Raw genomic sequence first — 23,818 nt, 5'->3', positions numbered from 1 at the left:
AGGTAAAGTACCAAGCTAGAAACTTTCCAAAACAGATCATCTCGACTTTGTTTCACGCTGCTATAATTCCTCCACGAATCGGTCATTTTCCTCTGTCTAATCATCCTGTGATCTAACTTATGTAAGTGAATAGGAGACACAAACATGAGAAGCAGTGTTCTGTCTGTATCTTTGTGTAAATAATTTTTCCCGTGTATTTTCGCATGTAGATTTGAAAGCCCTAAATTAAAAGTTGCATTTCACACAGACTGACAAATACCAAAGTCATAAGATAGGAACACAGGCAAATTTAGTCTCGGCCCCTTTAAAAGACTAAGTGGCAAAATGCTAAGTTTAGTTGTTACAGATTTGTGAATTGGAATATACAAGCTGCTTGTTTAGGGGAGTGCATCTTCCATATCTAGCTTTGAGAGCCTGTATTTATTTAACTGACCTAAGGTTCTAGAGTCAACTGCAAAACAAGATGGTTGGGTGAACAAACTTTTTTGAAAGTAAACCAGAAGGAGGCCTTCAGGGCCGTCAAGACTACAACTCCCAGAACGCTCGGCTCACTTTACAGTTTAGGGAGTGAGATCTGTCACAGCACCTAGAGCGCCAGATCGAGACTACAATTCCCATTATTCTCAGAGGCTCCGGAAGCCCTGTTAAGCACCACCTGTTGCCATAGCATCCGGGTGCCATCCAGCCAATCCTAGTGCACCTTCTGATAAAAGGCGGGCAGCTTGCTTCTCCGGCTAACCCGAAGCGGCCTACTTCTGGCACGTGACCGGAGGAGGCGGGCTTTTGGGACCGGCGCCTTCTCCTTGCTTTTTTTTGGGGTCGTGGCCTTGCTCCTGCCCCGCAAGAGAAGCGTCCAGGGCTTTCACGCGCAAGTGTGCGCGTGGGTCCTGACGTGCTCGTAGGTCCACGCTCCAGACTCTGCGGGGACAGAAGCAGGAGCCATGGGCGGGACCGCTAGCACCCGCCGGGTCACCTTCGAGGCGGACGAGAACGAGAACATCACCGTGGTGAAGGGCATCCGGGTGAGTGCCGTGGGCGGGCGGAGGGCAGCCTTTGACCTCGGATCCCAACGCCGAGATGTGCCTGGGACAGCTGCACCTGCTTTCTCCGCTCTCGGCCGGCCCTGCTGTCCCGCTAGAAGTCTGGGTCTCTGGGAAGAAGCTCGTAGTTTCAAGACTCCGAACCTCCATTCAGAGAAAGTTCTTGGTTGTGTGCCAGGAGCCATGCACTGTGCCGGGGTGGTGGTGCCGGGTCACCACGGTCGTCCTTGCTCACTAGTTGCAGGACTTTATTAAAACTCTTGCTTCACTGTGCCGGTCCGTGTGCCTCCTGTACAGGACCCAAGCCCTTCTTTTCCACGCACAGTTCTCTCTCAGAGTGAATTGGTGTTTTAAGGATTACTCCTCTTTGCCTCTGTTATTCCCTGCCCCTCTTCTGGTATTACCATTCAAGTCATTCCTGACCCTGCTGCTAATTTCTGGCTTCTGGCTCTTTCCCTTCCACCTGAAAATGTCGTTTTCCCAGGCACCTCCCCTGTGGTTTGTTGGCCCAAGTTTTGAACCTGACCCAGTTGGACTATACAGGCCTATAACTGCCAGCCTGCTAGGGGCGGAGGTCGGTTTGCAGGCCTTCAAGGTTGTAGAACTATGACAACTCCTAAGGGATTCGATATAGAGACTTAATTAAATGCCCTCTGCATGTACTTGATACATGAACTGAAAACTTGAATTTCCTCTAGGGTGTTAGTATACACACTAACAACTTTAATATTCTCCTTTGCCCCGACTTTGGAGCTTCATGCTTTGGGAAGTACACTTACTTACCTGTATCTAGTAAATAAAGCACTATGACTTCAAAAGGTTTTAGAGTACTTCATATTTTCTGTCTACTGCTTTTCCACAACTACTCTTAATTAACTATGTAAGAGTTACAAGGAAATAAAAATTTAAAAACATTTCAACTGCTTGAAAACTTTTTCCTTTGAAATTTGTTACTTTGAAAAGAACTTATTAAAGTTTTATTGATTAGAAACTCCAGACTGTTGAACTGAGTTTTTGGGTCTGTGACCAGCAATTCTCACTATACTAGTGATAGAACCCTTTGCCTGTTGTGGTTTAGTTGGTACTTTTTGTAGTAAGATAAGAATTATTGCAAACTTGTGTTTTGTACAGAGGTGGAGGGGAAAAAAAAGAAAGGAAAAGAAAGTCGATAAAAGGCTTAGAATGTTCCACACTAGAGAGTGAAAACTTTAAAAAAAAAAAAAGAAAGTAAATTTCAGATGAGAAAACTTTGTTTAGAACAGTGCATTAAGTTTTTCTCCTCATGTTTCATCACAGACAGGCCAATGACACAAACTGTAAGAGTTTGGGCACAGCATGGAGATTTAGATACAATATTATATAGGGTAGAGTGATAGGCAGGGCAGTAGGGATATGTATTCCATTCAAGTGGTAAGATTGTTTTAAAGAGCTTTTTGTAAACTTAAAAAAAAAAGAAAAAAAAAAACAACTATGTCTTTCAGCCATACAACTTGACATAAATTTCCTTTTTTTCAGATACATTTTATTTCTGTTGTTAGAGTCCAGGCCCAGGCAGGCTGATTTTGATTTGTATGCAGCTCTTCTTCAAATACCCTTGGCAAGGTTCTCCTCTGCTTCTGGTCTTTTCAAGGATTGCCTGTAATCTCCTCGACCGTTCTCTCCTTCAGTTTTTCTTCAGACTGGTAGAGCTGTGTACATCTCTCAGATCTCTATTGTTTTCTAGCTCACAAGTTGCGTGGGCTTCTTGACACTGTCAGGTTGCTTTTTTTTTTTTTGAACAAAATATAGCTTTTTACAGCTTTTCTCAAAACTGATATGTTGTTGAATTGGAAGGACTTGGAGCCATTTTGGGTTCCTTGAGGTCATGGACAGGAGAAAGCCAACTTGGAATTAATTAGCCTGTGGCTCTGGACAAGTCGCTTCTCTGATGACACATCCTTATTCCTAAAGTGTAATGTTATCACTTTCTTTGGTTAGGATTAGAGGATAAGGTATGTAGAACACCTGTTGATTATCATCATTATTATTAATTATTATTTGAGGTGCTGGGAAATAAACTTAGGCCCTCCCATGTGCTAGACAAGCACTGTACCATTGATCTATATATTTCCAAGCTGCTTTGTAGATTTATAAATAAGCAGTCATCATTATGGTAGGGTTCCTTTCACATTTTAAATTACAGAGTTCTTTGAAAGAGCATTGGAATCAAACAAACCTGGGTTCAGATCTTTGTAGGGTTTAGTATAGCTTATGGCATGGACAAGTTATCTTTGATTGCATTTCCCTCTCTGGAGTTTCACTGTAACTGCATATTAACGTGTGTCTCTCTCTGTGTGAGACCCTCACAGGGTAGACTGAGCGCTGAGATCATCCATTTCGTCTGAGCCTTGTAAACTTCTTGTAGCTGCCCTTGATACTTTTCTTGGCTTTGCTTTTAGGCACGACAGCAGTATTCTTAGCGTGAAAGCAAGGCTTTGTCTTCAGGCAGTTGCTAAAACATGGACAAGTGAGGTCCAGACTTCAGTTTTGGATTTTATGGCTTAATGAAACTTGACTGAAGAAGCGTTTTCCAATTTTGATCAATTTTAGAATGTTTAGGGTTCCGTTTCATTGATGAGGATAGTAATTTCATCTTCAGTTATCCTAATAAGAATGAATAGCATTTAGTGAGCAACAGAAAACTCACTAAGTACACTGAGTTTATTGATAGATCATGAATATCCATATTTTTCTTGCTGAGGTGCTTATGGCTTGTACTTAAAGGGCCTACAACTTGAAACAGGGTCAAGTTTCAAGTTTCTTCTTGTTGGCAGGCACTCCTTTTTTATGGTATTATATATGCTCTTTTTCCCTTATTTTGAGCTGTTGCTAGTATTTCTTTGCCCTCTGTAAAACAGCTTGTATTCTTAATACCTGATTTCAATTTTGCATATGGAACTACTCATATGAACTGAATGAAGGATTGCCCTCTTGCCTTGCACTCTCTCTAAGTCTCAAATAAATTTTCTAGTGATAGAAAAACACATACTTTTATTGCCTCACATTACATGGGCTTAATAGGATTTTTGTGTCCACCTGCTGTGCCTGCTTAGAAAGTGTGCTCAGAACCCGGCCTTTCATAACTTTATCTAAAACATCAGAGCTGTGAGTGAACTCTTTCAGAGCAAATGTCAACTTCAATGAGTATCATTTTCAAAGTTATACTTATCACTGTTGCTGGCATAATGAATCTCTGTAGCTGGCCTGGAAGCTGCAAGCTGACATTCACAGGAGTCACTCAGAGCACCATGCACACCTTTGTGAAACACACCATGTGCTTTGGCAGATGGTGGTAGTCGAGGGCCCCTCATTGAAGAGATTTCTTAATGTGGGCTGCTGTAGTGTTCTTCAGTGTTAGTGAGGGTTATGCATTTATTTGGTTAGTCATAGGGACTGAGTGATTTAGTTAGCTGATAGAGGATTGGTCCCTTACTTACAACTGTAGGGTCTGTGAACGTCTTGGGCCATCTTAAGCTTCCTAGGATTCAGAACACAGTAGCAAGCTACATGTGAACTGAAAAGGAGATGTTTTACAGAAATGAGTCTGTGTGTTTTCCCTGCCATCCCATTTCACCTCTTTTGTTTACGGGAGTCACACCTTAAAAAAGTAGCAGGGAACTAGTGCTCACAGAAAATGCCCTGTTCCTTTGTGGAGGGAAAACCAAGAGAGAAAATTGCATCGGTATTCTTTAAATCAATTTGATAAGAAACATCTAAAGGCATCTAAAGAACTGTTAGGGGCTGAAGTTGTAAACTGTTCGGTGTCATGTGACTCCCACATTTACCGCCTCAAAGATAAGTTGAGCTTTCCTCTCAGAGGGCAGAAGACTTTATCTTTGTTCCTCTTACTCAGCCTCCTGTATCTGAAAAAATACCCAGTTCTGGATCAGTGGGTGGTATGTTTGTGTAAATTTTGGATAAGACCAAGCATAGTGGGTGGGAAGAGTTAAGTGGGTTGACTAGCTGATATATATAATGCTCTTTGGAGGCCACAGTGTGAGTTAACCAGTGGCCAAGCTCTTCCCGCTTAACTGTCTTTGAATAGGGTAGGTAGACAGAGCGAGCCAGCTAATTCTGTCAAGAGGCCTGCTTGTCTGATCGCCCCGTATTGTAGTTGTGGTTCTTTAGATACATAGGCCACTGTGAATTTTATAAGGTATGGACTCTGCCTTCACCAATACATTGAGTACACAGTTTTGTGTACATCGAATTAATCCATGGACTCCAGAGTCCAGAGGCCTATGGGTATAGCTTGTGGCATCAAAAAATGTGTAGAGGGCTGTTACTTCACATTTAGTATTGTCTGGATAGAGATTCCAAAGGCACCTAGAAGGTAAGTATATCAGATGGGAAAAGGTTTTTCTAACGGCAGAGCCCTTTTTTAGACAAATATGTTTCCTGGAGAGTTTCCTCTTGTTGAGGCTGCTTGTCCAGCTCCTACCGAAGCTTATGTTGTGCTTTTGATTCCTACCTCTATCAGCTTTGGGTTGGTTTCCATCACAGAGAAGAGCTCAGCTGTTTTACAGCTACAGGTTGTGTCTATCACCTTGGTCAGCATCTTTCAGTCTTGTCTGCTGCCTTACAAGTGAGTGCCTCTTCCCAGAGGAGATCAGGTGAGACCTGAGTTTGCAGATAAGACGGCAGAGAATGGCTGCTGTTTGTATAACCTGGGACAGCTGACAGTGCTCGAGTTGAGGAAGATTGTAGCCGCAGGCTACCAGTGCACCTTCAAGGTCCAGGCCCAGGAATTCAGCTGTAGAAGAAGAAATGAAGGGTGATCCTGAATCAGCCAACCCTGCAACATGCAGGCTTATCAGCTCTGTACTATGCTTATCGTGGATTCTTTGGATGACATGTATGTGCTTGGCTATGTGTAACCATAACTTACCCTGAGAAATGTGTGGCTGGCGCTAGGATAGCACTAAGGAGCAAATATGGAGGCATCAGAGAAACCACAAACCCAACAAAAAGGTAACAAATACTGCTGGGTTGTATAGTAGTCATAGTAGTCATATTCTACTTCTCTGTCCCAAAAAGCCTAGGGAAAGAAAACCCAATCCTTGCACTCGTGACTCTCAACCCATGGGTTGAATGACCCTTTCACAAGGTTCGTCTAAGTAGATATTTACATTATGATTCATAGTAATATCAAAATTACAATTATGAAGTGGCTACAAAAGGAATTTTATGGTTGGGGGGTCACCACAACATGAGGAACTGTATTAAGGGGTAGCAGTATTAGGAAGGTTGAGAATCACTGTCTTACACACCCCTACTAGGACCTAAACAGACGCTGGCAAGAGCTTCCGACGACATCCTCAGCTCCTGTGGAGAAGGAGCTCTGTGGTAAGTTTAGGCCCAGGTGATAAGAGTGAACTAGAAGAAACAAGTCAGTGGCTGTAGCTATATGAGTACCTGCCAGGTAGTTTATGCTATACTGTAGTCCTCATATCCCACAGTGGCCAAAACTTTGACCTCCCAGACAGGGGAAGTGAGGTGGCTGTCTTCTTAACTGAGCCAGCTGTTTCTGTTTGAAGGGCAATGCTTTGAGGCTGCTTTAGGGATCGAAAGGACTTTTTGTAGTTGCTATATAAAATAGATTTTGAAGGGGAAGTAGATGTGTAATTAAATGCACAGATCAGTGTTTATAGCTAACACTTGAGTTTTGGCTTATGTTGCTGACCAGTTATAGGTATGTGTAATTTTAATTTTGCAATGCTTTGATTTTGGGTTGAAATTTAGAAATGTAAATTAAAATGTAAAAGTTACTGCATGTGTAAATTAAATAAACTGATGAACTTTATATAATGGCTTATGGTAATGATAACATGTAATATTGCCATTTTTTTTTAGTTGGTGAGGATCAAACCTAGGGCCTTATGTCTGCTAGGCAAGTGTTCTACTATTGAGCTCTGGTCCCAACAGTTCAGAGTTATGTAGAATATATTGTAACATTAATATAATAATTGTTATGAAATATATGCTACATATGAATTAAATGTATTATGTATCAGTTAATGTAATATATATCCTAAAATAGCCCTGAGCTTCAGAAATGAAGACCCATTTCCTCCCATGAGAGGGAACGGTGTGCTCTTACTGTATCTAGGAAGACTGGTGGGTTCTAATGCTTCCGGAGCTGTGACTAGAGGTTGGGGCAGCCAGTGCTGGGCTTTGTACCCCTGTAACTGGATGTCACTCAGAGTCACTGGAGTCAATGTTAACAAAGCTTTTGCAGCCTTGTAGATGAATTTCAGAAAACATGAAGCCATACTTGGGGCACATGCTTCTCTTTCCAGTACACGGGAAGTGAAGGCAGGAGGGTCAGGCGTTCAGGGTCATTCTCAGCCACATAGTGAGCTGAGGCTAGCCCTCAAAAAAGAAAGCAAAACAAGACACGCAAAACAGGCAAACAAAACAATAACAACAAAAAACCCCAACCCCTTTCCCCATATGTGTGTGTGTATGTGTGTGTGTATATATATATGTATATGTGTGTGTATATATATATATATGCATATGCATATGCATATGTAGCTGGTTCTGCTGGGGATGTAGCTCTGAGGTAGGCCTGGAGGCTCATGTTCAACCCCTAGAATCACAAAACAAAACAAAGCAACAAGAAAAAAAATGTAGCTGGCTCTGGTTTCAGGAGATGAAGCCTGTTGTTATTCCCTTTTCTCATTTGACTGGTGGTCTGAGAGAGGAGATGGCCTTTGTCTCCAGGGAGCACAGTTGTTGAGCGCCATCCTCCCTTCCTTATCTCACTTCTACTGTATTTGGGCCCTGAGACAGAAGTACCTGTTAAGGTATAGACAGCTCATACAAGTGTCCCAGGAGGCTTGAGTTAGCACTGGGTGTTTGGAATATTTGTTGAGTGAATGACCCAGTGATCTACAGGAGCTCAGCGCTATGAGAGGTAGCTAGGGCGGGGGTTCTCTGTTAGTGGGGCATTTGTAATGGGTGTAGTGGGGACAGGGAACCATAGTTCTGCTAGGCAGGTATGGTTGGATGGAATGAAGAATTAATTTGGTGAGTGATTGCTTTTGGATGATCAAACCAGGGTCTTGAGGCAAGGTAACAGTAGCAGAAATAACAATATAGCTACCTGTGCGTGTGACGTGTTAAGGGAGAGACTAGAAGTTAAGCTCGGGAATTAGCAAATGAGACGTGAGACGAGGGAGGAAGTCGTGGCTAAGAGAATAAGAAGTGTTAAAGGCAGGCCCTTTCTGATTCGGGGTCCTGGATGGAAACAGTGGCATTAATTAGGAAAAAGGAAAGTGGAGGAAGACAGTGTGACAAGCACAAGTTCTGTTTTGTACACACTGGGTATTAGACACTTCTGTCTGCCCCAGGGTAGCTGTCTAATGAGTAGTTAAACATGTTTCTTCCTGGCTTTCAGGATGCTGGGCTTTAGAATTCATGAATTTATCCACAACAGTTAAGAAGGGCTTGGCGGGACATGGTAGCAAATGTCTGCTATCCTGCTCTAGGGAAACTGAGGCAGGAAATGAAATGCAGTTAATTTGGTGAGTGATTGCTTTTGGATGTTTAAATCCGAAGTCATTTGCTAGGAATACCATGAGCACATGGATGATAAGAGAGTAAGGGCAAAGAACCGAGTCGGAGACCTGAAGCCCCAAGGCCTGCAGCAGAGGCAGAGGAAGCCCTGCGAGGCGGGGAGGAGAAATAAGACTTGCTAGAGTCCTCTGAAATGTGTGCAGTGAGCGGTCAGAAAGGCACTCATTCAGGAAGAGGGCAGTAATGACGGGGTGGGGTTAAGTGTGAAAGGGAAGCCATATAGATAAGGTGCTTTGCAAATATATATTTGTTTTTATAAATACAAATGTAAAGGATTACCACTAGTGTCTCTTAACAGTGCTTATGTGGTTATACTGAAAGTTAAGGCCAGAGAGTGGTAGCCAAGGAAGTGGAGGTATGAAGAACCTCAGTATGCAGGAGCATTGCCCTGTTACCTGACCCCAAAGCCCCAGGGCCTCGCTTCCTTGTCTTATCAGATGTTGAGTGCGATGTTGAAGAGGGATATCTGATATTGACCTTGAAACTTGCACTTGCTGAGTTGGAACAACTTCGCTGCTGTGAGACTGTCATCTGGGGCCTGGTATTTGTCTGGCAGTACTTTTTTCTCACTTACACATTAGAGATAATGTAAATATTTACTATACAGGCTTGCTAAGGACTGGGTGAGTATAGCAGGAGGATAGTGATGTGTGTAATAAGCACGAAGCCCATTTAGCAGTTTTGAATCCCAAATACCCTGTAGACATATTTTTTGGTGGGGGGAGAGGGGTCAAGTCTTTCTATACAGCCCAGACTGGCCTTGAACTCTTGTTCCTCTGTTATCTGGATCTCAGGCATGTGCTACCATGCTAGGCCCTAAGTATCTTTTAAATGTGTTACCTATTGTATTACCAAAATAATACCCCTCCCAACAACTTCATTGTAGAATAATTGACATGTCTGGAAAATAGACCTTTCAATAGTTCTTAGAATAAGCACTATGCTATGTTGTAACCCAATAGTTCTTAGAATAAGCACTATGCTATGTTGTAACCTTTTAAGGACATTTTCCTAATCTGAGTAAGATCTTGAGTTCTTTTCAGTTTATCCTTAACCTCTGCCCTTGGTAACTCTGTTTACTGATGTTTTATTTATAGAATTGCCTTTTCTGGGGGTTTCATGTAAATAGACTAAACATAGCCAAATGTGGTAACCTGTATCTTTAATCCCAGCACTTGGGAGGTAGGTGCAGGAGGCTTGAGGCTAACCTGGGCTACATAGACATTTTTCTCAAAAGGAAGTAATTTTGTAATATGTGGTCTTTGGTGTTTAGTTTTATGTTTTTTTTTTTTTTTCCTTTTTGGGTTCATATATATCATATTGTAGCTCTTACTGGAACGTCATTCCTCTTTATTACTGAAATGTATTCTATTCTGTGAATACATAATGCTCTGTTTATCCATTCACCAATAAGTAGCCATTTGTTTGTTTCCACTCCTGCTATTGTGAATAATGCCTGTATGCACATTTTGTGCAAGGCTTTGTGTGGACATATGCTTAATAGCTTCTTAATTGGTCCTTTAGTCTCCTTCCGGGGTCCTTCTTCTGTTCTTACCCTGCTTCAATCTGTTGTCTACACTGTAGCCAGAGTGATCTCTGAAATGTAAATCTGATTATGTTATTACCCTGCTTAAAATCCTCAGGCCCCTGAAACTTAGTTTGTACTAAGCTCAGACTTCATTTCCTAAGAGTTTTAAGATAGTAGAAAATATCCACTTTTTTCTATATCCTCTCTTTCACTATGCTTGATCACTCAGTCACTCAGTCAGTCAGTCAGTCAGTCACTCACTCACTCACTCACTCATTGATTCATATATAGTGGTCCTTCATTGCCTAATCATTGTACTTTTCATGCTTATTGAATCTGGGGATATAGTGATAGGACATCAAAACCTTTGCTTTTTTTGTCATCTTTTTCTGTAGTGGGAAAGGAACACAGTAGTGTCAGACATTGGTAAAAATTATCACGAAAATACAAAAGCATAATGAGTAGTGACCATGGACCTGTGACTCAAATCTGTAGGCTGGAGTATTCCCCAGAGCCTCCGGCCTGTTGCCAGCTGACGACTTGATTTCTCTACTTGGCCGAGTCTAGTGGTGGCAACCATATTTCTATACCTAATGCGATTCTTCGCCCCATTGCTTTCTTTTCCTGAGACTCTTCTTTGCGTCTCTACCCAAGCCCCATACCCTCAGGCTGGCTGGATGCCTCACCCTTTTTGTGTCTCCAAACTTCTATTATAGGCTGGCAGTACTTTTCATGGCATACTTAAACAACTTGGCTCTTTATTTCACTTCTCTCTTAGCAGCTTGATGGTTTTGAATTCTCCAAGTCTAGTCTATTTTTGGCACAGAGTTAGTGCCTAATAAAAACTGTTGAAAGCAATTGTGCATTCTTAGCCTTGAACACTTGAACAGGAGGGAGGGAGGGAGGTAGGGAGGGAGGGAGGGAAGGAGCAAACGAGGAAGCAGAGGAGGTGACACACAAGAGAGAGAGAGAGAGAGAAAGAGAGAGAGAGAGAGAGGAGCAAGCTGAGGTCTGTTGACACACACACACACACACACATATATATATATATACATACATATATACATATGTATTTACTAAATATTTACTGAATGAATACTGAAGGAGTTCTGGTGCTTGATTTTTCTCTGAGATGATAATTTAGTGCACAGCAGAAACTAAGAAACATTTGCAATAAGCACTTAGTAGTACAGTGTAGTACTAAATAAAGGAGTAGTGCTGGGGGGTGGCCTGTTTTTGCTTGTGTGAGTCTAGTTGAGCAGGCCATTCGCTCTGCAGAATGGTGTAGATGGGGATTGCTTGGATGCAGTGCACTGTCTTGTCTCTTGTCTCACCACTTCCGTTCTCATGTCCCCTTTTCAGCTTTCAGAAAATGTGATCGACCGGATGAAGGAGTCCTCTCCATCTGGCTCTAAGTCTCAGCGATATTCCAGCGTTTATGGTGCTTCAGGTATGGTGGCCTTCTTATTTTAGGGGTTTTCATTAAAAAAACCTAAGTAGAGAAGTTGACTCAGGAAGTCAAGCACAGCTGCTCTTTGCCTTTTGGTATTTGGATGTTCAGCTTTTTTTTTTTTTGTTTTGTTTTTCAAGACAGGGTTTCTCTGTGTAGCCCTGACTGTCCTGGAACTCACTTTGTAGACCAGGCTAGCCTCAAACTCAGAAATCCCCCTGCTTCTGCCTCCCAAGTGCTGGGATTAAAGGTGTGCACCACCACTGCCCGGCGGATGTTCAGCTTTTAGGCTGAATGTTAAAAATCATTATTAGGGTTTCCTTTAAAATGCTTAGTTCTGCTTTCAACTTGTGAACTTTTGTTTTTCTCATCCAGTTCCTAACCTTTTTGCTGACCTGTGTGCTCATCCAACAAGTATTTACAGGCACCTGGCTGTGTCGGTGTCCAGCCCTTCCCTTTCTTCTCACCTGTACACAGACCCAGCTTTTGTTTGCTGGGCTACAACACTAGTGCTTTCTCACTGTTCCTGGTACTGCCTGAGTAATGACCGCCATGCTGCTGATTGTGAAATGACAAGAACAATGTGGGAGTGATTACTTTTGGATGAAGAATTCTTGGAGGTGCTCATTTGGCTGCAGGTTATAAAAGTGAGAAAGATGAGCTGTTGTGCACATGCCGTGAGGGGGGAGGGCAGTTGTGAGTCTCAAACTGACCATTGAGTTGGCAACATAATTTGAGCTTCTGATACTGAGCATAATCAGTAACAACAGCTTAGTAGGAGTGCTGAACCATCTTCATGGTTAATTACCAAGATGAAAGGCAAGCACATATCCAACTTAAGCCTATTTATTCTTCTCCAGACCTGTGGTTTTGCCCCATCTTTTTCAGGAAAGAGCAGATCGTCAGCCCCTAAATGGAGCTGCACGTTTCTTTTTCTTTTTTCCTTACTCTTTACATTCAGCCACTATCCGATCTTGTCAGCTATCTGTCTAAAATGCGTTCGAACACATCCTTTCTGGCCCATCTCTACTGCTGCAGTCCAGATAACCGTCACCTTTTATGATCTCTGCACATAGCCCATGCTGTGCTGTTCACATAGCTGCTTTCATGGTTTCATGAGAAGTGGGAATCAGCTCATGCCATGGCTCAGGTGCATCTCTGTGGGGTGTGATGTGGTGTGACCTGAGATGCACTGTGACCGGCTTCGGCCTTCCTTTCAGAATTGCGTCCTCACTCACCTCTCGCCCACCTGCTCTCCTTACTCACGCCGGAAACTCATGGCCTCTGTCCTTATCTGTTCACGGGGAAGTTACCAGCTCCTAGGGTAATACCTGCTTCTCAGTGCATGCTGAGTATCAACTGTTGAATTCAATTAGGAAAAAGTTTATTGCATATTTTGAAAGTAACCACTTTTGATCATTTTAGGATCTAATTTTATAAATCCAGGCAACAGTTACCAAATGCCTGCATTACAAATAATGAAGCTTTGTGAGTTGTTTCAAAGAGCTTAGATTTCGTGCATATATAACTAAATGCCTAATAATACTGTAACAACTAGACCTCAAAGAAACAACAAACCCTAGAAGATGTTGAAATTAATGTTAAATATTTTGGTTTAGGAGTAAATTTTGATTTACGCATATTTCTGAATTTGGAACTTGTTTTAAAATTGGATTGGTTCTGCTTTCTTCAGGCAAACACTGATGAAGTGACAAGTAAGAAATGATACTTAAGAGTGGTGCTAAGTCCTTTTTCTCTTACCTGACCTTATTCCTAAAAACCTCCAAGAAAGGAGCTTTATTCTTTATGCATAATATACTTTATGCAGAAGGACGCCGAGGCACAGTGTGGTCACTCAGTCACACAGCTGCTGAGCAGCGGAGCTGAGAGTTGAGCTCACCCGTGTGACTCCAGAGTGCACCAATCTATTTTATGAGTTTGCACGACCTCCTGCTTCTTTTGTAGAAGAGATGTGAGCGAAACTTGGAGGAAGGCAGGGGCTGCCTTAGCTGTTCTGCTGGGCTCAGGAGAGAACCCTCGGTTTCTGAGTGTTTCTTCCAGCTCCCATACTGAGTCTCATTCTGTAGTGAGCTGAAGGAGAGAAAATGGTTTCCTTTTGCAATTGGCTTAAAAAAAAAAAAGAAATTAATTAATTGGTGTGTGTGTGTGAGAGAGAGAGAGAGAGAGGGCGCGGGGGAGAGGGAGAGAGTGTGTGTGTGTGTGTGAGAGAGAGAGTGTGTGTGTGTGAGAGAGAGAGAGAGAGAGTGTGTGTGTGTGTGTGTGTGTGTGTGAGAGAGAGAGAGAGAGAGAGAGAGTGTGTGTGTGTGTGAGAGAGAGAGAGAGAGAGAGAGAGAGNGAGAGAGAGAGAGAGAGAGAGGGTGTGTGTGTGTGTGAGAGAGAGAGAGAGAGAGAGTGTGTGTGTGTGTGTGTATGTACACTGTGTGTCATAGCGTGACAGTCAGAGGATAACATGGGATTGATTCTTTTCAACCTCCTTTACTTGATTCTGTGATTCTGGTGATTGAACTCAGGTTGTCAGGCTTGCAGGGCAAGTGCCTTTACATGCTGAGCCATCTTACCCTCGGGATTGGTTTCTTATACTGACACACTGAGACAGTTAAGGCTAGCCTGCTGACTTCTGTGAGTGCCCATGGCATCTCTGACCCAAGAGCCAGGCATGGATGGTATGATAAGCTTGGCTTTCTTGAGGAATCTGTCCCCATTCCAGGTTTGACATGACAGTGGACTGTGACTCATGCTCAGCTGTGACCATCCTGGGTACTGAGGTCATTAAAGTACTACCTTGTGATCAGACTAGACTTGTTTGTACTAAAGAGTAGCCACTAGTTACCTTTGACCATTAAAAATTACATAAAAACTGATGAAAAGGAAATACAATGGAAATGTGTTTTTCAGGTACACTCAGTTCTTACAATTCATAATTCAGATGTGTTTGGAAATAACTTTTCAAGTCTACACAAGAATATTGATGAAAACGTTACTAGCTTTTTCTACATTTTTCAGTATCAAGTAAATTATATATTAAATGTGACCTGAATTTTTAATATTTATTAAAATGCTTTCTCTCTCCCAGGATTTTTTCATACTAGCTCTAGGCTATTCATATGTGTGAATGTAGGGCAGTGTATTTGATGGACTGAGAGCTGTAGGATTTCTGAGTATAAAAGCTAAGATTTGTCAAATATATGTAAATATAAATATATTTGTGTACATGTATGTATATATAGTTGGAGATTATAATTTATATGCAACAAAAGTAATTTTTTTAAGGCTGAAACTTTTTTCCTTCTCTTCTCTTTTCTCTTCTCTTCTCTTCTCTTCTCTTCTCTTCTCTTCTCTTCTTTTCTTTTCTTTTCTCTTTTTTGGAGAAACCTTGAAGCAGATCAGTGACTCGTTGCAATAAGTGTTTGCATGTAAAGCTGTTTGGGCAAACAATAAACTGTGTGACACACAGCAGACGGCCACACCACTGTAATAGATGAACGTGCTCCAAAGGACTTAACGTGTCCTTGCTGCCTGCAGTTCTGTGCTGCAGGTCACAGCTGTGTTGATCTGCTTTTATACCAGCTAATTCTTTTCTTAGCTCAGTGCCATTGTGTGCACTTTCTTACCTTTTTAGTAACATCTTGCATCTTTTGATTTTTAAAAATCATTGTTTATTTTTGGCTTTTCTTCCCTTCATCTTGATCTTTTAGTTTTGCTGGCTTGTGGTGAGGTCAGACCTCTCATGTTTGATCCTATCCACTCCTAAGAAACTGTGTCCAGATCAATATGAGAAAGTCAGACAGGAAATGGTATTAGGAGGCTGTTTATTGGTTTCTTAAGTCACTGGCAACCTGATGAAAATGATAAATCCAGGAAGAAAAAAAGACAAATGAGCTTATTCTTATTATTATCTTCACCGTGCAAGTTTCTCTGTAAATTTCTTGTCATTGTGAAAAATAGGAAAGATTTCCCGATTTGTGTTAAGCGTGTTGCTGAGATCACTAAGTATTTGGCAGCCTTAACAAACTGCAGGAAACCAATCTGAGCAGGAAATAGCACAGCCCAAACTAAGCAGCCAATTTAGGGAAACAGATTCATCTATATGTTGTATGTATTTTTTCCCAGAATATGGCTCTGTTAGTTATTTTAAACAGCTCTTTAAGGCTCATTTAGACACAACACTGTAGGGAAAGTTCAAAGTCTACCAGTTTTGCTTACCGCTTTGACTGGAGTTTTCACATTAAGTGAAGGTGCAGTGTTGTAGGTCTCCATCATTCATGTGTGAAACCTTGTGTATGCCAGTATCCTGATCTGTAGTTTTTGCATTGCTGTAATGGATCATTCGCCCAGAGGTTCTAAAGCATCAAGTCTAATCTCTAACGAGCACACCCTGCACCTGTACACATGAGTAGCGAAGAATCCTCAGAGCTTGTTCCTTCTGTGAACACATGTTGGTATGGCAGAGATCTTGGGCCTTCAAACCAATTTGGTCAAATCATAGTTAACATGATGGTGCTGTGCAGGACTTCTGAGGAAGTAAACAATATGCAAATGAGATGAGAGTGTGCACCCAAGGCTGGAAGGCTTATAGGAAAGAAAGAAGCAGGGCAGAAGTGTGACGTGAAGGCATGTGGACTTGAGGCACACCTCCAGGAAAAAGGGATCTGAGGGCTCTTAATGTGGCAGGTACCCTGTAGAGTCAGTGATAGAGCAGATGAATTGTGATGAGGCTGTAGGCTGGAGAAGTTAAGGAGTTTCATTTCATCCTCTGTGGTCCTGGCAGCTACTGAGAGTTCCATCTAACTTTAAGATACAAGATTAGGAAATTTCATTAGTTGCTTCCTTCTTCATGAACTTCCAGATATTAATAATAAAACTTTTTTATTTATTAAATGGTTTTTATGGTTAAAATTAAAGTGATTCTTTTCATTGATATTTTTATATTTAACAAAGAAATCAGGGTGGCAAGAATATGTATATTCTACCATTGTGTAAAATAAGATCATTTTCCTGTTAAGTAAAAAAAAAAAGGCTTTTTTTTTTTTGGTCTTTATTTGGCACTGTAAGGAAGAAGAAAAAGAATAGAAATGTCCTCAACTGTGTGAAGCCATGAGGGCTTTAACTGTGTGGCACTACGGGTTTAACAGATGAGTTTTGAGCAGGTGAAGTGAGACGAGTTTATGATGGAGTGGTTTGGATGAACGTGGTCCCCATAGGCTCATGCGTTTGAATGCTTAGTCCTTAGATGTGGAATGGTTTAGAAAGATTAGGAGGTGTGGCTTTGTAGAAGGAGGTGTGTCACTGGGGATGGGCATTGAGGTTTCACTGCCTGCAGCTTGTGGGTAGATGCGCGCTCTCAGCTGCTGCCCCAGCTCCGTGCTTGCGTGCGTGCTGCACTGCTTCTTGGTTGTGTGCTAACCTCCGACACTGTAAGCAAACCCCACTGAACTGCTTCTTATGTAAGTTGCCTCAGTTGTGGCGTTTTCCCAGCAGTGGAACAGTAACAGAGACAAGTGGTTTCTTGTCAGGATAAGGAAAGGGTGGGTTGAAAACCACATGGGGAAGGGGCTGTTCTATGCTCTTTGTAGATGTAATATAGTAAATCCTGGGGCCTTGGGACCTGGTGACCTGATAATAAAGCTGTATGGCTGGGTCATGATGATCCTTGCTTCAGTCCTTATCTCCTCATCTGGCCCATTCGCCTTGGTGTTGTCTGATTCATTACTCTTGGCTTTGCATTTTCTTCTAAGAAACCAGCAAAAGCTTAAAATCAGCTTATCTGAACATACAAGTAAGATGTAAGCCTTTTAATGTAGCAGCCAATCCCTGGCTAGGACATTTATATATTCAGGACAGTCTGAAGACAGTGCAAGAGGGTTCCCACACACGATAGCTACAGTGCCATAGGAAAGGGATTTACAGAGCAAAGCTTAGTACTTTCTGGAATGTTTCTGAGTCATACTTTGCAGTTGTTCCCTGCCTGGTGATTTCCTGTTAGTGTATTAACTGTTGGCTCTGCTGCTTCTTAGTAAATTTTAAGTGGTCTCTACCTAGAGACCAGCTCTGTGTAATTTACCGTGCGTGTATAAGTGCCTATAGGTGGCATGGGGACCAGTGGCTTCCTGAGAAGCAGCAGCAGCATGGGGTGCCTGGATGTGAAGATTGAGCAGGAGTAATGGCAGGAACCACAGTTCCTATATCTGGAGTTCAGTCAGCTACTTGCACATTCAAGGACTATAGGCAAAAGAAGCTATTTTAAGAGAACACCCTATTTTTGTTACAGTAGATTTTGGATACTAAGTCTACAGTGATTATAAGAATGGGTTGTGTTTTCTCAGAATTGTTGGTGGATAAATCATAGAAATTATTAGAGGCAAAAGCTGTAAAGTAGGAATTTGTAATTCTGTGTTGAGATTTATAAAATGCAAGACATCGTCTATATAAACTATTCTCTTGGAGTATGGAGAATAAAGACCAATATATAGAAATGCTATCTGACAAATTTTATATGCCAGTTGTAAAATAAATGCCTAATTAACAATCTTACAGCATTTCTTGGAATTTGACAGATTTATAGGGCATCATTGGGATGGCCCCGATCTCTTAGAATAAATGCCCAATGGAGTTTCAAATGTACGTTTTGCTATTGTATGTGGAAATATTCAAAATAAATCCATTCACTTTCCAGCTGTCAGCCAAATGATAGGTTATTGTTGTTGATGATGTTTTCTTTTAAGAAACATTTTAAAAACAAGGTGATATGTGACCCAGAATCCTCCTTCTTCCTGTTCCCTTTCCTGTCTCCCTGACAGTCCAGCTGTCCCTGAAGTGTTCTGTATTAGGCCATGTCCCTGCTGCTTGGGTGCAACAATAACTGTTTATTAGTTTTCTTTTAAACCTGTTCTATCCCTAGGGCTACTCGACACTTTGTTGACAGCTGTCACAGTACTGGAGGATCTTGCAAGGCCTTGGGAGCATACTTGAGACAATTTCCTGGTTCCCTTGAGTGAGTGGATAGTTGATTATGTGCTCTAATTAGCTGGCAGCCAATGGTTGGAGCCTGAAATTACTTGGTTGTAGGTAACATTGATAACGCTTTGGTTACTGTAAAGATGGAAGGTGAAAGAGCATGTTGTCCTCTCTCTCTCTCTCTCTCTCTCTCTCTCTCTGTGTGTGTGTGTGTGTGTGTGTGTGTGTGTGTGTGTGTGGTACTGAAGTACATGGTCTCTTGAAGCCAGACTGCACTCAGGGTGGTGGTGGCACTTCCCAGCTTTATCACACTGGCAGTAGTGCTGCTCTTGCTCTAGGCCTGCTTCGCTGTCATTGCCATCTTGAGGACACCTTGACTTTCTCCTCTTGAGTTTGGTTAGAAGTTCCATAGCTTTCTTCTAGGTTTACTGCTTTCTAATGTCAGGTTCTATGGTTTCTTCCATCATGGTGTTGCTGCTTTAGTCTGGCCAGTCATTTACCCCTGCCTTGCTCAAACCATCTTGTGCTTGTGGTCCCTGCCTTCAGCCTTGCATTTCCCTCCCTGTTCTCAGCATAGCCGTAGAAATCTTTCATTTCGGTGAAACCAATAATGCCATTCTTTGGTTGAAGATGTGGGAGGCTCTTCTTCCCTCTTAGGAGGAAGTCTAAATCTCCTACAACCATCATGGTCCTGTAACACACTGTGGCCTCAGTTTTTTCTGTCATCTCCCAGACCCTCCTCTGTCATGCCTAACTTCTTTTCATGTAGCCAGAATGGAAGCTCTGAGTGTCCCTGAACTTGTCCCTTTGAGGGTGTGGACTGTGTTGTTCTGTTCTGTCTCCGCACTACTCCCCCAGCTGTGAAGCCTACTGCACCCCACCCCACCCCACTTTACTTTTTACCCAAGTTTATCAGGAGGACTCCTACATTCAGTTTCCCGGAAACCACCCTGTGAGTGACCCCAGGCTGGTGACCACCCTGGTGGACCCCAGGCCCTGTTGGACTTGTCATGTGTGCAGCATCTCATGTGCAGTTCCCTAGTTGTACTTTGCTTAGTCTCTTTCAGAGAATAATTGTTTTCTCCTCTGTCCTATCAGGACCTCCTTGAGGGCACTTGCTTCTGGACTTCCATGGCTTCAGTGTTGACAGTCTGTTTGCTGAGCAGGGTAGCAGTTGCAGAACTGTTGTTTGCTGTAGGTAAACACTGACCTATTGATCCTGCACTTAGGCTAAAAGGCATAGAAGAAAGAAAGTCTCTGAGAGTCTGCATGGTCCCTCAGAAGCCACGGACTCATCTTCCCAGACTAGACCGCCCAAACACCTCCTTTTGGTTCATAAATTTGACTTATCCTTGTCAGATATATTTCATTGTAATGTAGGTATACACATGCTTGTCTCTTATACCCACTGTGTGGTTAAAAGCCTTTGAGAGCAGAGACTATTTATTCACTGCTCAACTTCTGTTCTCGCAGCTACAGGACTGCACTGCCAGCTGTTCAGTAGCAGTTTATAGAGTAAATGGGCTGAAACAAGCCAGAAAAGTGAAGCCTGATGTGTAGGTAGATGTGCTAGCGAGAGTCAAGGAGGAGAGGGCCTTTCCTTTGGGTTGGGTCTGGTGGGAATGGATGTGAGGATCTTGCCCATGCTTGGGGTGATACTCACATTCTTCAGTTTCAGGTCTCAGCTGTGCAGATCCAAGGACTCCCTGTTGAAAGAGGTGCTTAGAATACCATCTTAAGAAAGTGGGGCTTGGGGCAGTGGCAGGAGTGGAGCCTGCTGTGGGGAGTTTGCCCCCACTCCTAGTTATTGATTTGGCTTGCAAAGGAAATAATCATAAGCCCAGACTTGCCAGAGTATGAAAGGGGCTGGAGCAGGGTGTTGGGTTCTGGGCCGTTACTTTTTTTCCTTCATAGCTGCTTTGCTGCTGGGATTTTGGTTTAGGTTAGTGTCTTCATTAGGATTCCGTTGCTGTGAAGAGACACCATGACCTCCGCAACTCTTTATAAAGGAAGACATTTAATTGGGGCTGGCTTACAGTCTGAGAGGTTCAGTCTGTTATTATGATGGTGGAAAATGTAGAGATGTGCAGGCAGACATGGTGCCGGAGAAGGAGCTAAAAGTTCTACATCTGGATCTGAAGGTTGCAGGAGTCTGTGAGCCATACTAGATGCAGCTTGATCATAGGAGATCTCAAAGCCTGCCCCTACAGTGACACACTTCCTCCAACAAGGCTGAACCTCTGACTAGTGCCACTCCCTGTGTGACAAGCATTCAACTACATGAGTCTATGGGACTATATCTATTTAAACCACTATAGTTAGCTTAGTGTGTCTGGGCCTAGAGGTCAGGAACCTTGGCTGTTTTCTCAGGACTAGGTCCTCATGTTTTCTTGGGGCTTTGGAACCCTTGGAAATTAAGTTTGCTTATACCATACCTTCTTGTAGGGATTTACCTCAGTTTATACTTCTTTTCCTGGAAGGATAGATTATCTGCCCCCTCTCTCAAAACCCCTAGGCTAGCTCTCTGAGGCCTTAGGCTTCTGGTGTCCTGACATAGGTGGAAGGGAGGTCTACTGCTTTTTGCCAGCTTAGGCCAATGTGTAGGAGCTAGGGAGACTAACTTCCCTGTGTATTTGATCAGATCAATATCTAAATGCTAAATAAAGAAATAACCCAAGAGCTAGAGAGATGTCTCAGTGGTTGGGAGCATTGGCTTCTTTTCCAGAGGTCCTGAGTTCAATTTCCAGCAACCACATGGTGGCTCGTAACCATCTGTGATGAGATCTGATGCCCTCTCCTGGAGTGTCAGCTACAGCATATTCATATGCATTAAACAAACAAACAAATAAACAAATGTGTTTTTAAAAAGGAAAGAAAAAGCAACAAACAAAAAAGGAACAGAGAAAAAACATTGAAAATATTAAAAGAAAGAAAGAAAGAAAGAACCCAAAACTCTTATATGCTGGACTGTTCCAGATTGGTTTTGCTCAGCATTTTCTTTTAGTAGGTACATTTAATTTATCAGATGTAATTAGTCTTGCTGTTGACATAATGGCTATGTAATGACTTTAAAAAATAAGATAAAATATTGATTGCTGTAGGCTGTTGTTTTTCAGGATAGACCAGAGGAATGATACAGAAATCAATTACTGTGTTCAGGATCATTTTGATTTAAATCAAAAGTATTAAAGCAGAATTTGATTTCAGCAACTCCTAAAACATTTTCATTGTTTTGTCATATCAGCTAGGTTCTAGATGCTGAATCTTGTATGATGATTCACACCAATTTGCTGCTTTTTTTTTTTTTCCGAGATAGGTTACTATGTAGCCCTTGGTAGCCTCAAAATTTGTTATGTATAGCTGGTCCTGAACTCTGCCTCAATCCTTCTGCCTCAATCTCCCAAGTATTAGGATTATAGACATACATAGCCAGATCTAGCTTTAAATAAATGATTTAACAAAATAGCATTGTTTTAGTGGACTGGTCTCAGCAGCACTCAGCATATTCCCTGTGGAACTTGGCTAGGCTCTGTGCGTACTCTTGAAGCCATTGTGATGGCAGTGCCATCCATGGCAGCCAAGCAGCAGCAGCAGCAGCGGCAGCAGCAGCTTTCATGTAATTATGTGGAACAGCATGGACGTACCAAGTACAGCTTGCTTTGCGGAACATGCTCACTTCTGGAAATCCCATGGGATTGAAGCCATGAGCTGCATTTGTGATATCTTTTAAAGACTTTGCTGAAAATGTTACTTTAATATTCTGTCTTGGAAACTTTTTAGTGTGATTATTATAAGAGTATGGGAAGTCCTCTTTTCATGATTATTCTTTGACCTTTGGCATACTTTATTAGTTTTTTAATAAAAAAAGAAAAACAGTATATAATTAAAAATACTTTTATGAAGCCTGATAAGCATATACATAATAAATTACTTTCTCTAATTATTTTTTCCTGTGCTATTAAACTTGGTATCTTTACTGACATAGCCTTTGTTTAATAACTGTATCTTTTTGCAAAAAATGGCAAAGAAAAACTTTTAAAAATGGACTTTTAAAAACCGCTCAGTTTAATTGCTCATTAAGGTTTGTAGGACTTTGAACTGAAATTTTTGGAGAACATACTATGTTTTGATTGAAAACTGTCCTATTCTTTCTAGTCAGGTGACATTGAACTGTCAGAGACCTCCCAGGTACTCAGACCTTTAGCATCTTTTCTGATGTCCTTCCAGGTTAACTAGTCTCAGGTGCAAAGGCCCAGAGACGGGATCATCACCTGGGTTGCTGGTCGCCATGAAATGTTTTTGTGTCTCAAAAACAGGACCACTGAGGAAAGGAGCCCAAACCTTTCAATGGGAAACAAAAGGCAGTAGATGAATCACCTCTGAAGAGAGGGGTGTGGTATGTGTTGAGTGTTCAGAGAGCCTCTGCCACTTAATAGTCTTAATAGTTGTGTGATCTTGGGCAGGTTGTCTCATTTTCCTCCAGGGTAAAATGGAGAGGCTAATGCCATTTTCACATGGTTGTCATAGAGACTAAATGGGATAATGTGCAGTTGTTGAAATATAGCAGGAGATCAATAGAAGGCTCTTTCCCCCTTTGTTACACAGCAGCCAAGGCTGCAACTTCACTGCCACCCCTTACCAGCTCTAGGTTGACCCTTGTCAAAGTGAATGGCCTCTCTGCCTACCCCTTTGCCTTTCACTGGGTTTTCTTACCATGTTCCAGCAAATGCTTTTGTACTGGCAGTATCAGGTACTGTGGTAAATGCTGGCTTTTAGAGATGATCAGAGTGGAGCACTGCAGTGCGAGTCAGACCGGAAAACAGGACCAGTCAAGGACTAACACTTCCTGGAGAAGGCAGAGTATAAACTCCCTGAAAGAAGTGGCCATGTTGACTTTGAATAGCTAAGGATGATCAGGAGTTTGTAGTCAGACATGTTGATTTTGGTGGTAGAGGATGGAGGTGAGCCAGAGGGATATTTCCTGGGTGCAGAAATAGTAGGAACTGTTGTTGGAATTAAGGGCTTGGGGATTTCTCTGATTTGTAACTATTTGTGTTGTTTTTGTTTTTGTTTTGAAATGCAGATGCTTAATGGGAGTGGCAGGTACAAGTAGTGCCTTCAGTATGCAGTAAAGCTAAGGAGTGTGGGAAATGCTGCCATCCTCACATCTTTAGATTCAGGGAGGGAGGGAGGGAGGGAGGGAGG

At 42.2% G+C, this 23,818-nt stretch overlaps 1 protein-coding gene across 2 annotated transcripts in view; it reads left to right on the top strand.

Annotated features, from left to right (window-relative positions):
- The first annotated feature begins 762 nt into the window (after positions 1–762).
- Positions 763–23,818, top strand: part of Chchd3 (coiled-coil-helix-coiled-coil-helix domain containing 3) — a 264,762-nt gene continuing 241,706 nt past the window's right edge. For both annotated transcript variants that reach the window (XM_021164672.2, XM_029478369.1), the window contains exons 1-2: positions 763–1,022; positions 11,551–11,638. In XM_021164672.2, coding sequence (XP_021020331.1) covers positions 942–1,022; positions 11,551–11,638 — 169 coding nt within the window. In that variant the 5' untranslated portion in view covers positions 763–941. The remainder of the gene's footprint in view (positions 1,023–11,550; positions 11,639–23,818) is intronic.

The sequence above is a fragment of the Mus caroli genome, chromosome 6 (assembly GCF_900094665.2).
Source record: "Mus caroli chromosome 6, CAROLI_EIJ_v1.1, whole genome shotgun sequence".
In the NCBI taxonomy this organism is placed as follows: domain Eukaryota; kingdom Metazoa; phylum Chordata; class Mammalia; order Rodentia; family Muridae; genus Mus; species Mus caroli.
The sequence above is the reverse complement of the archived record's forward strand: the minus strand, read 5'-3'. Positions and strand labels throughout refer to the sequence as shown.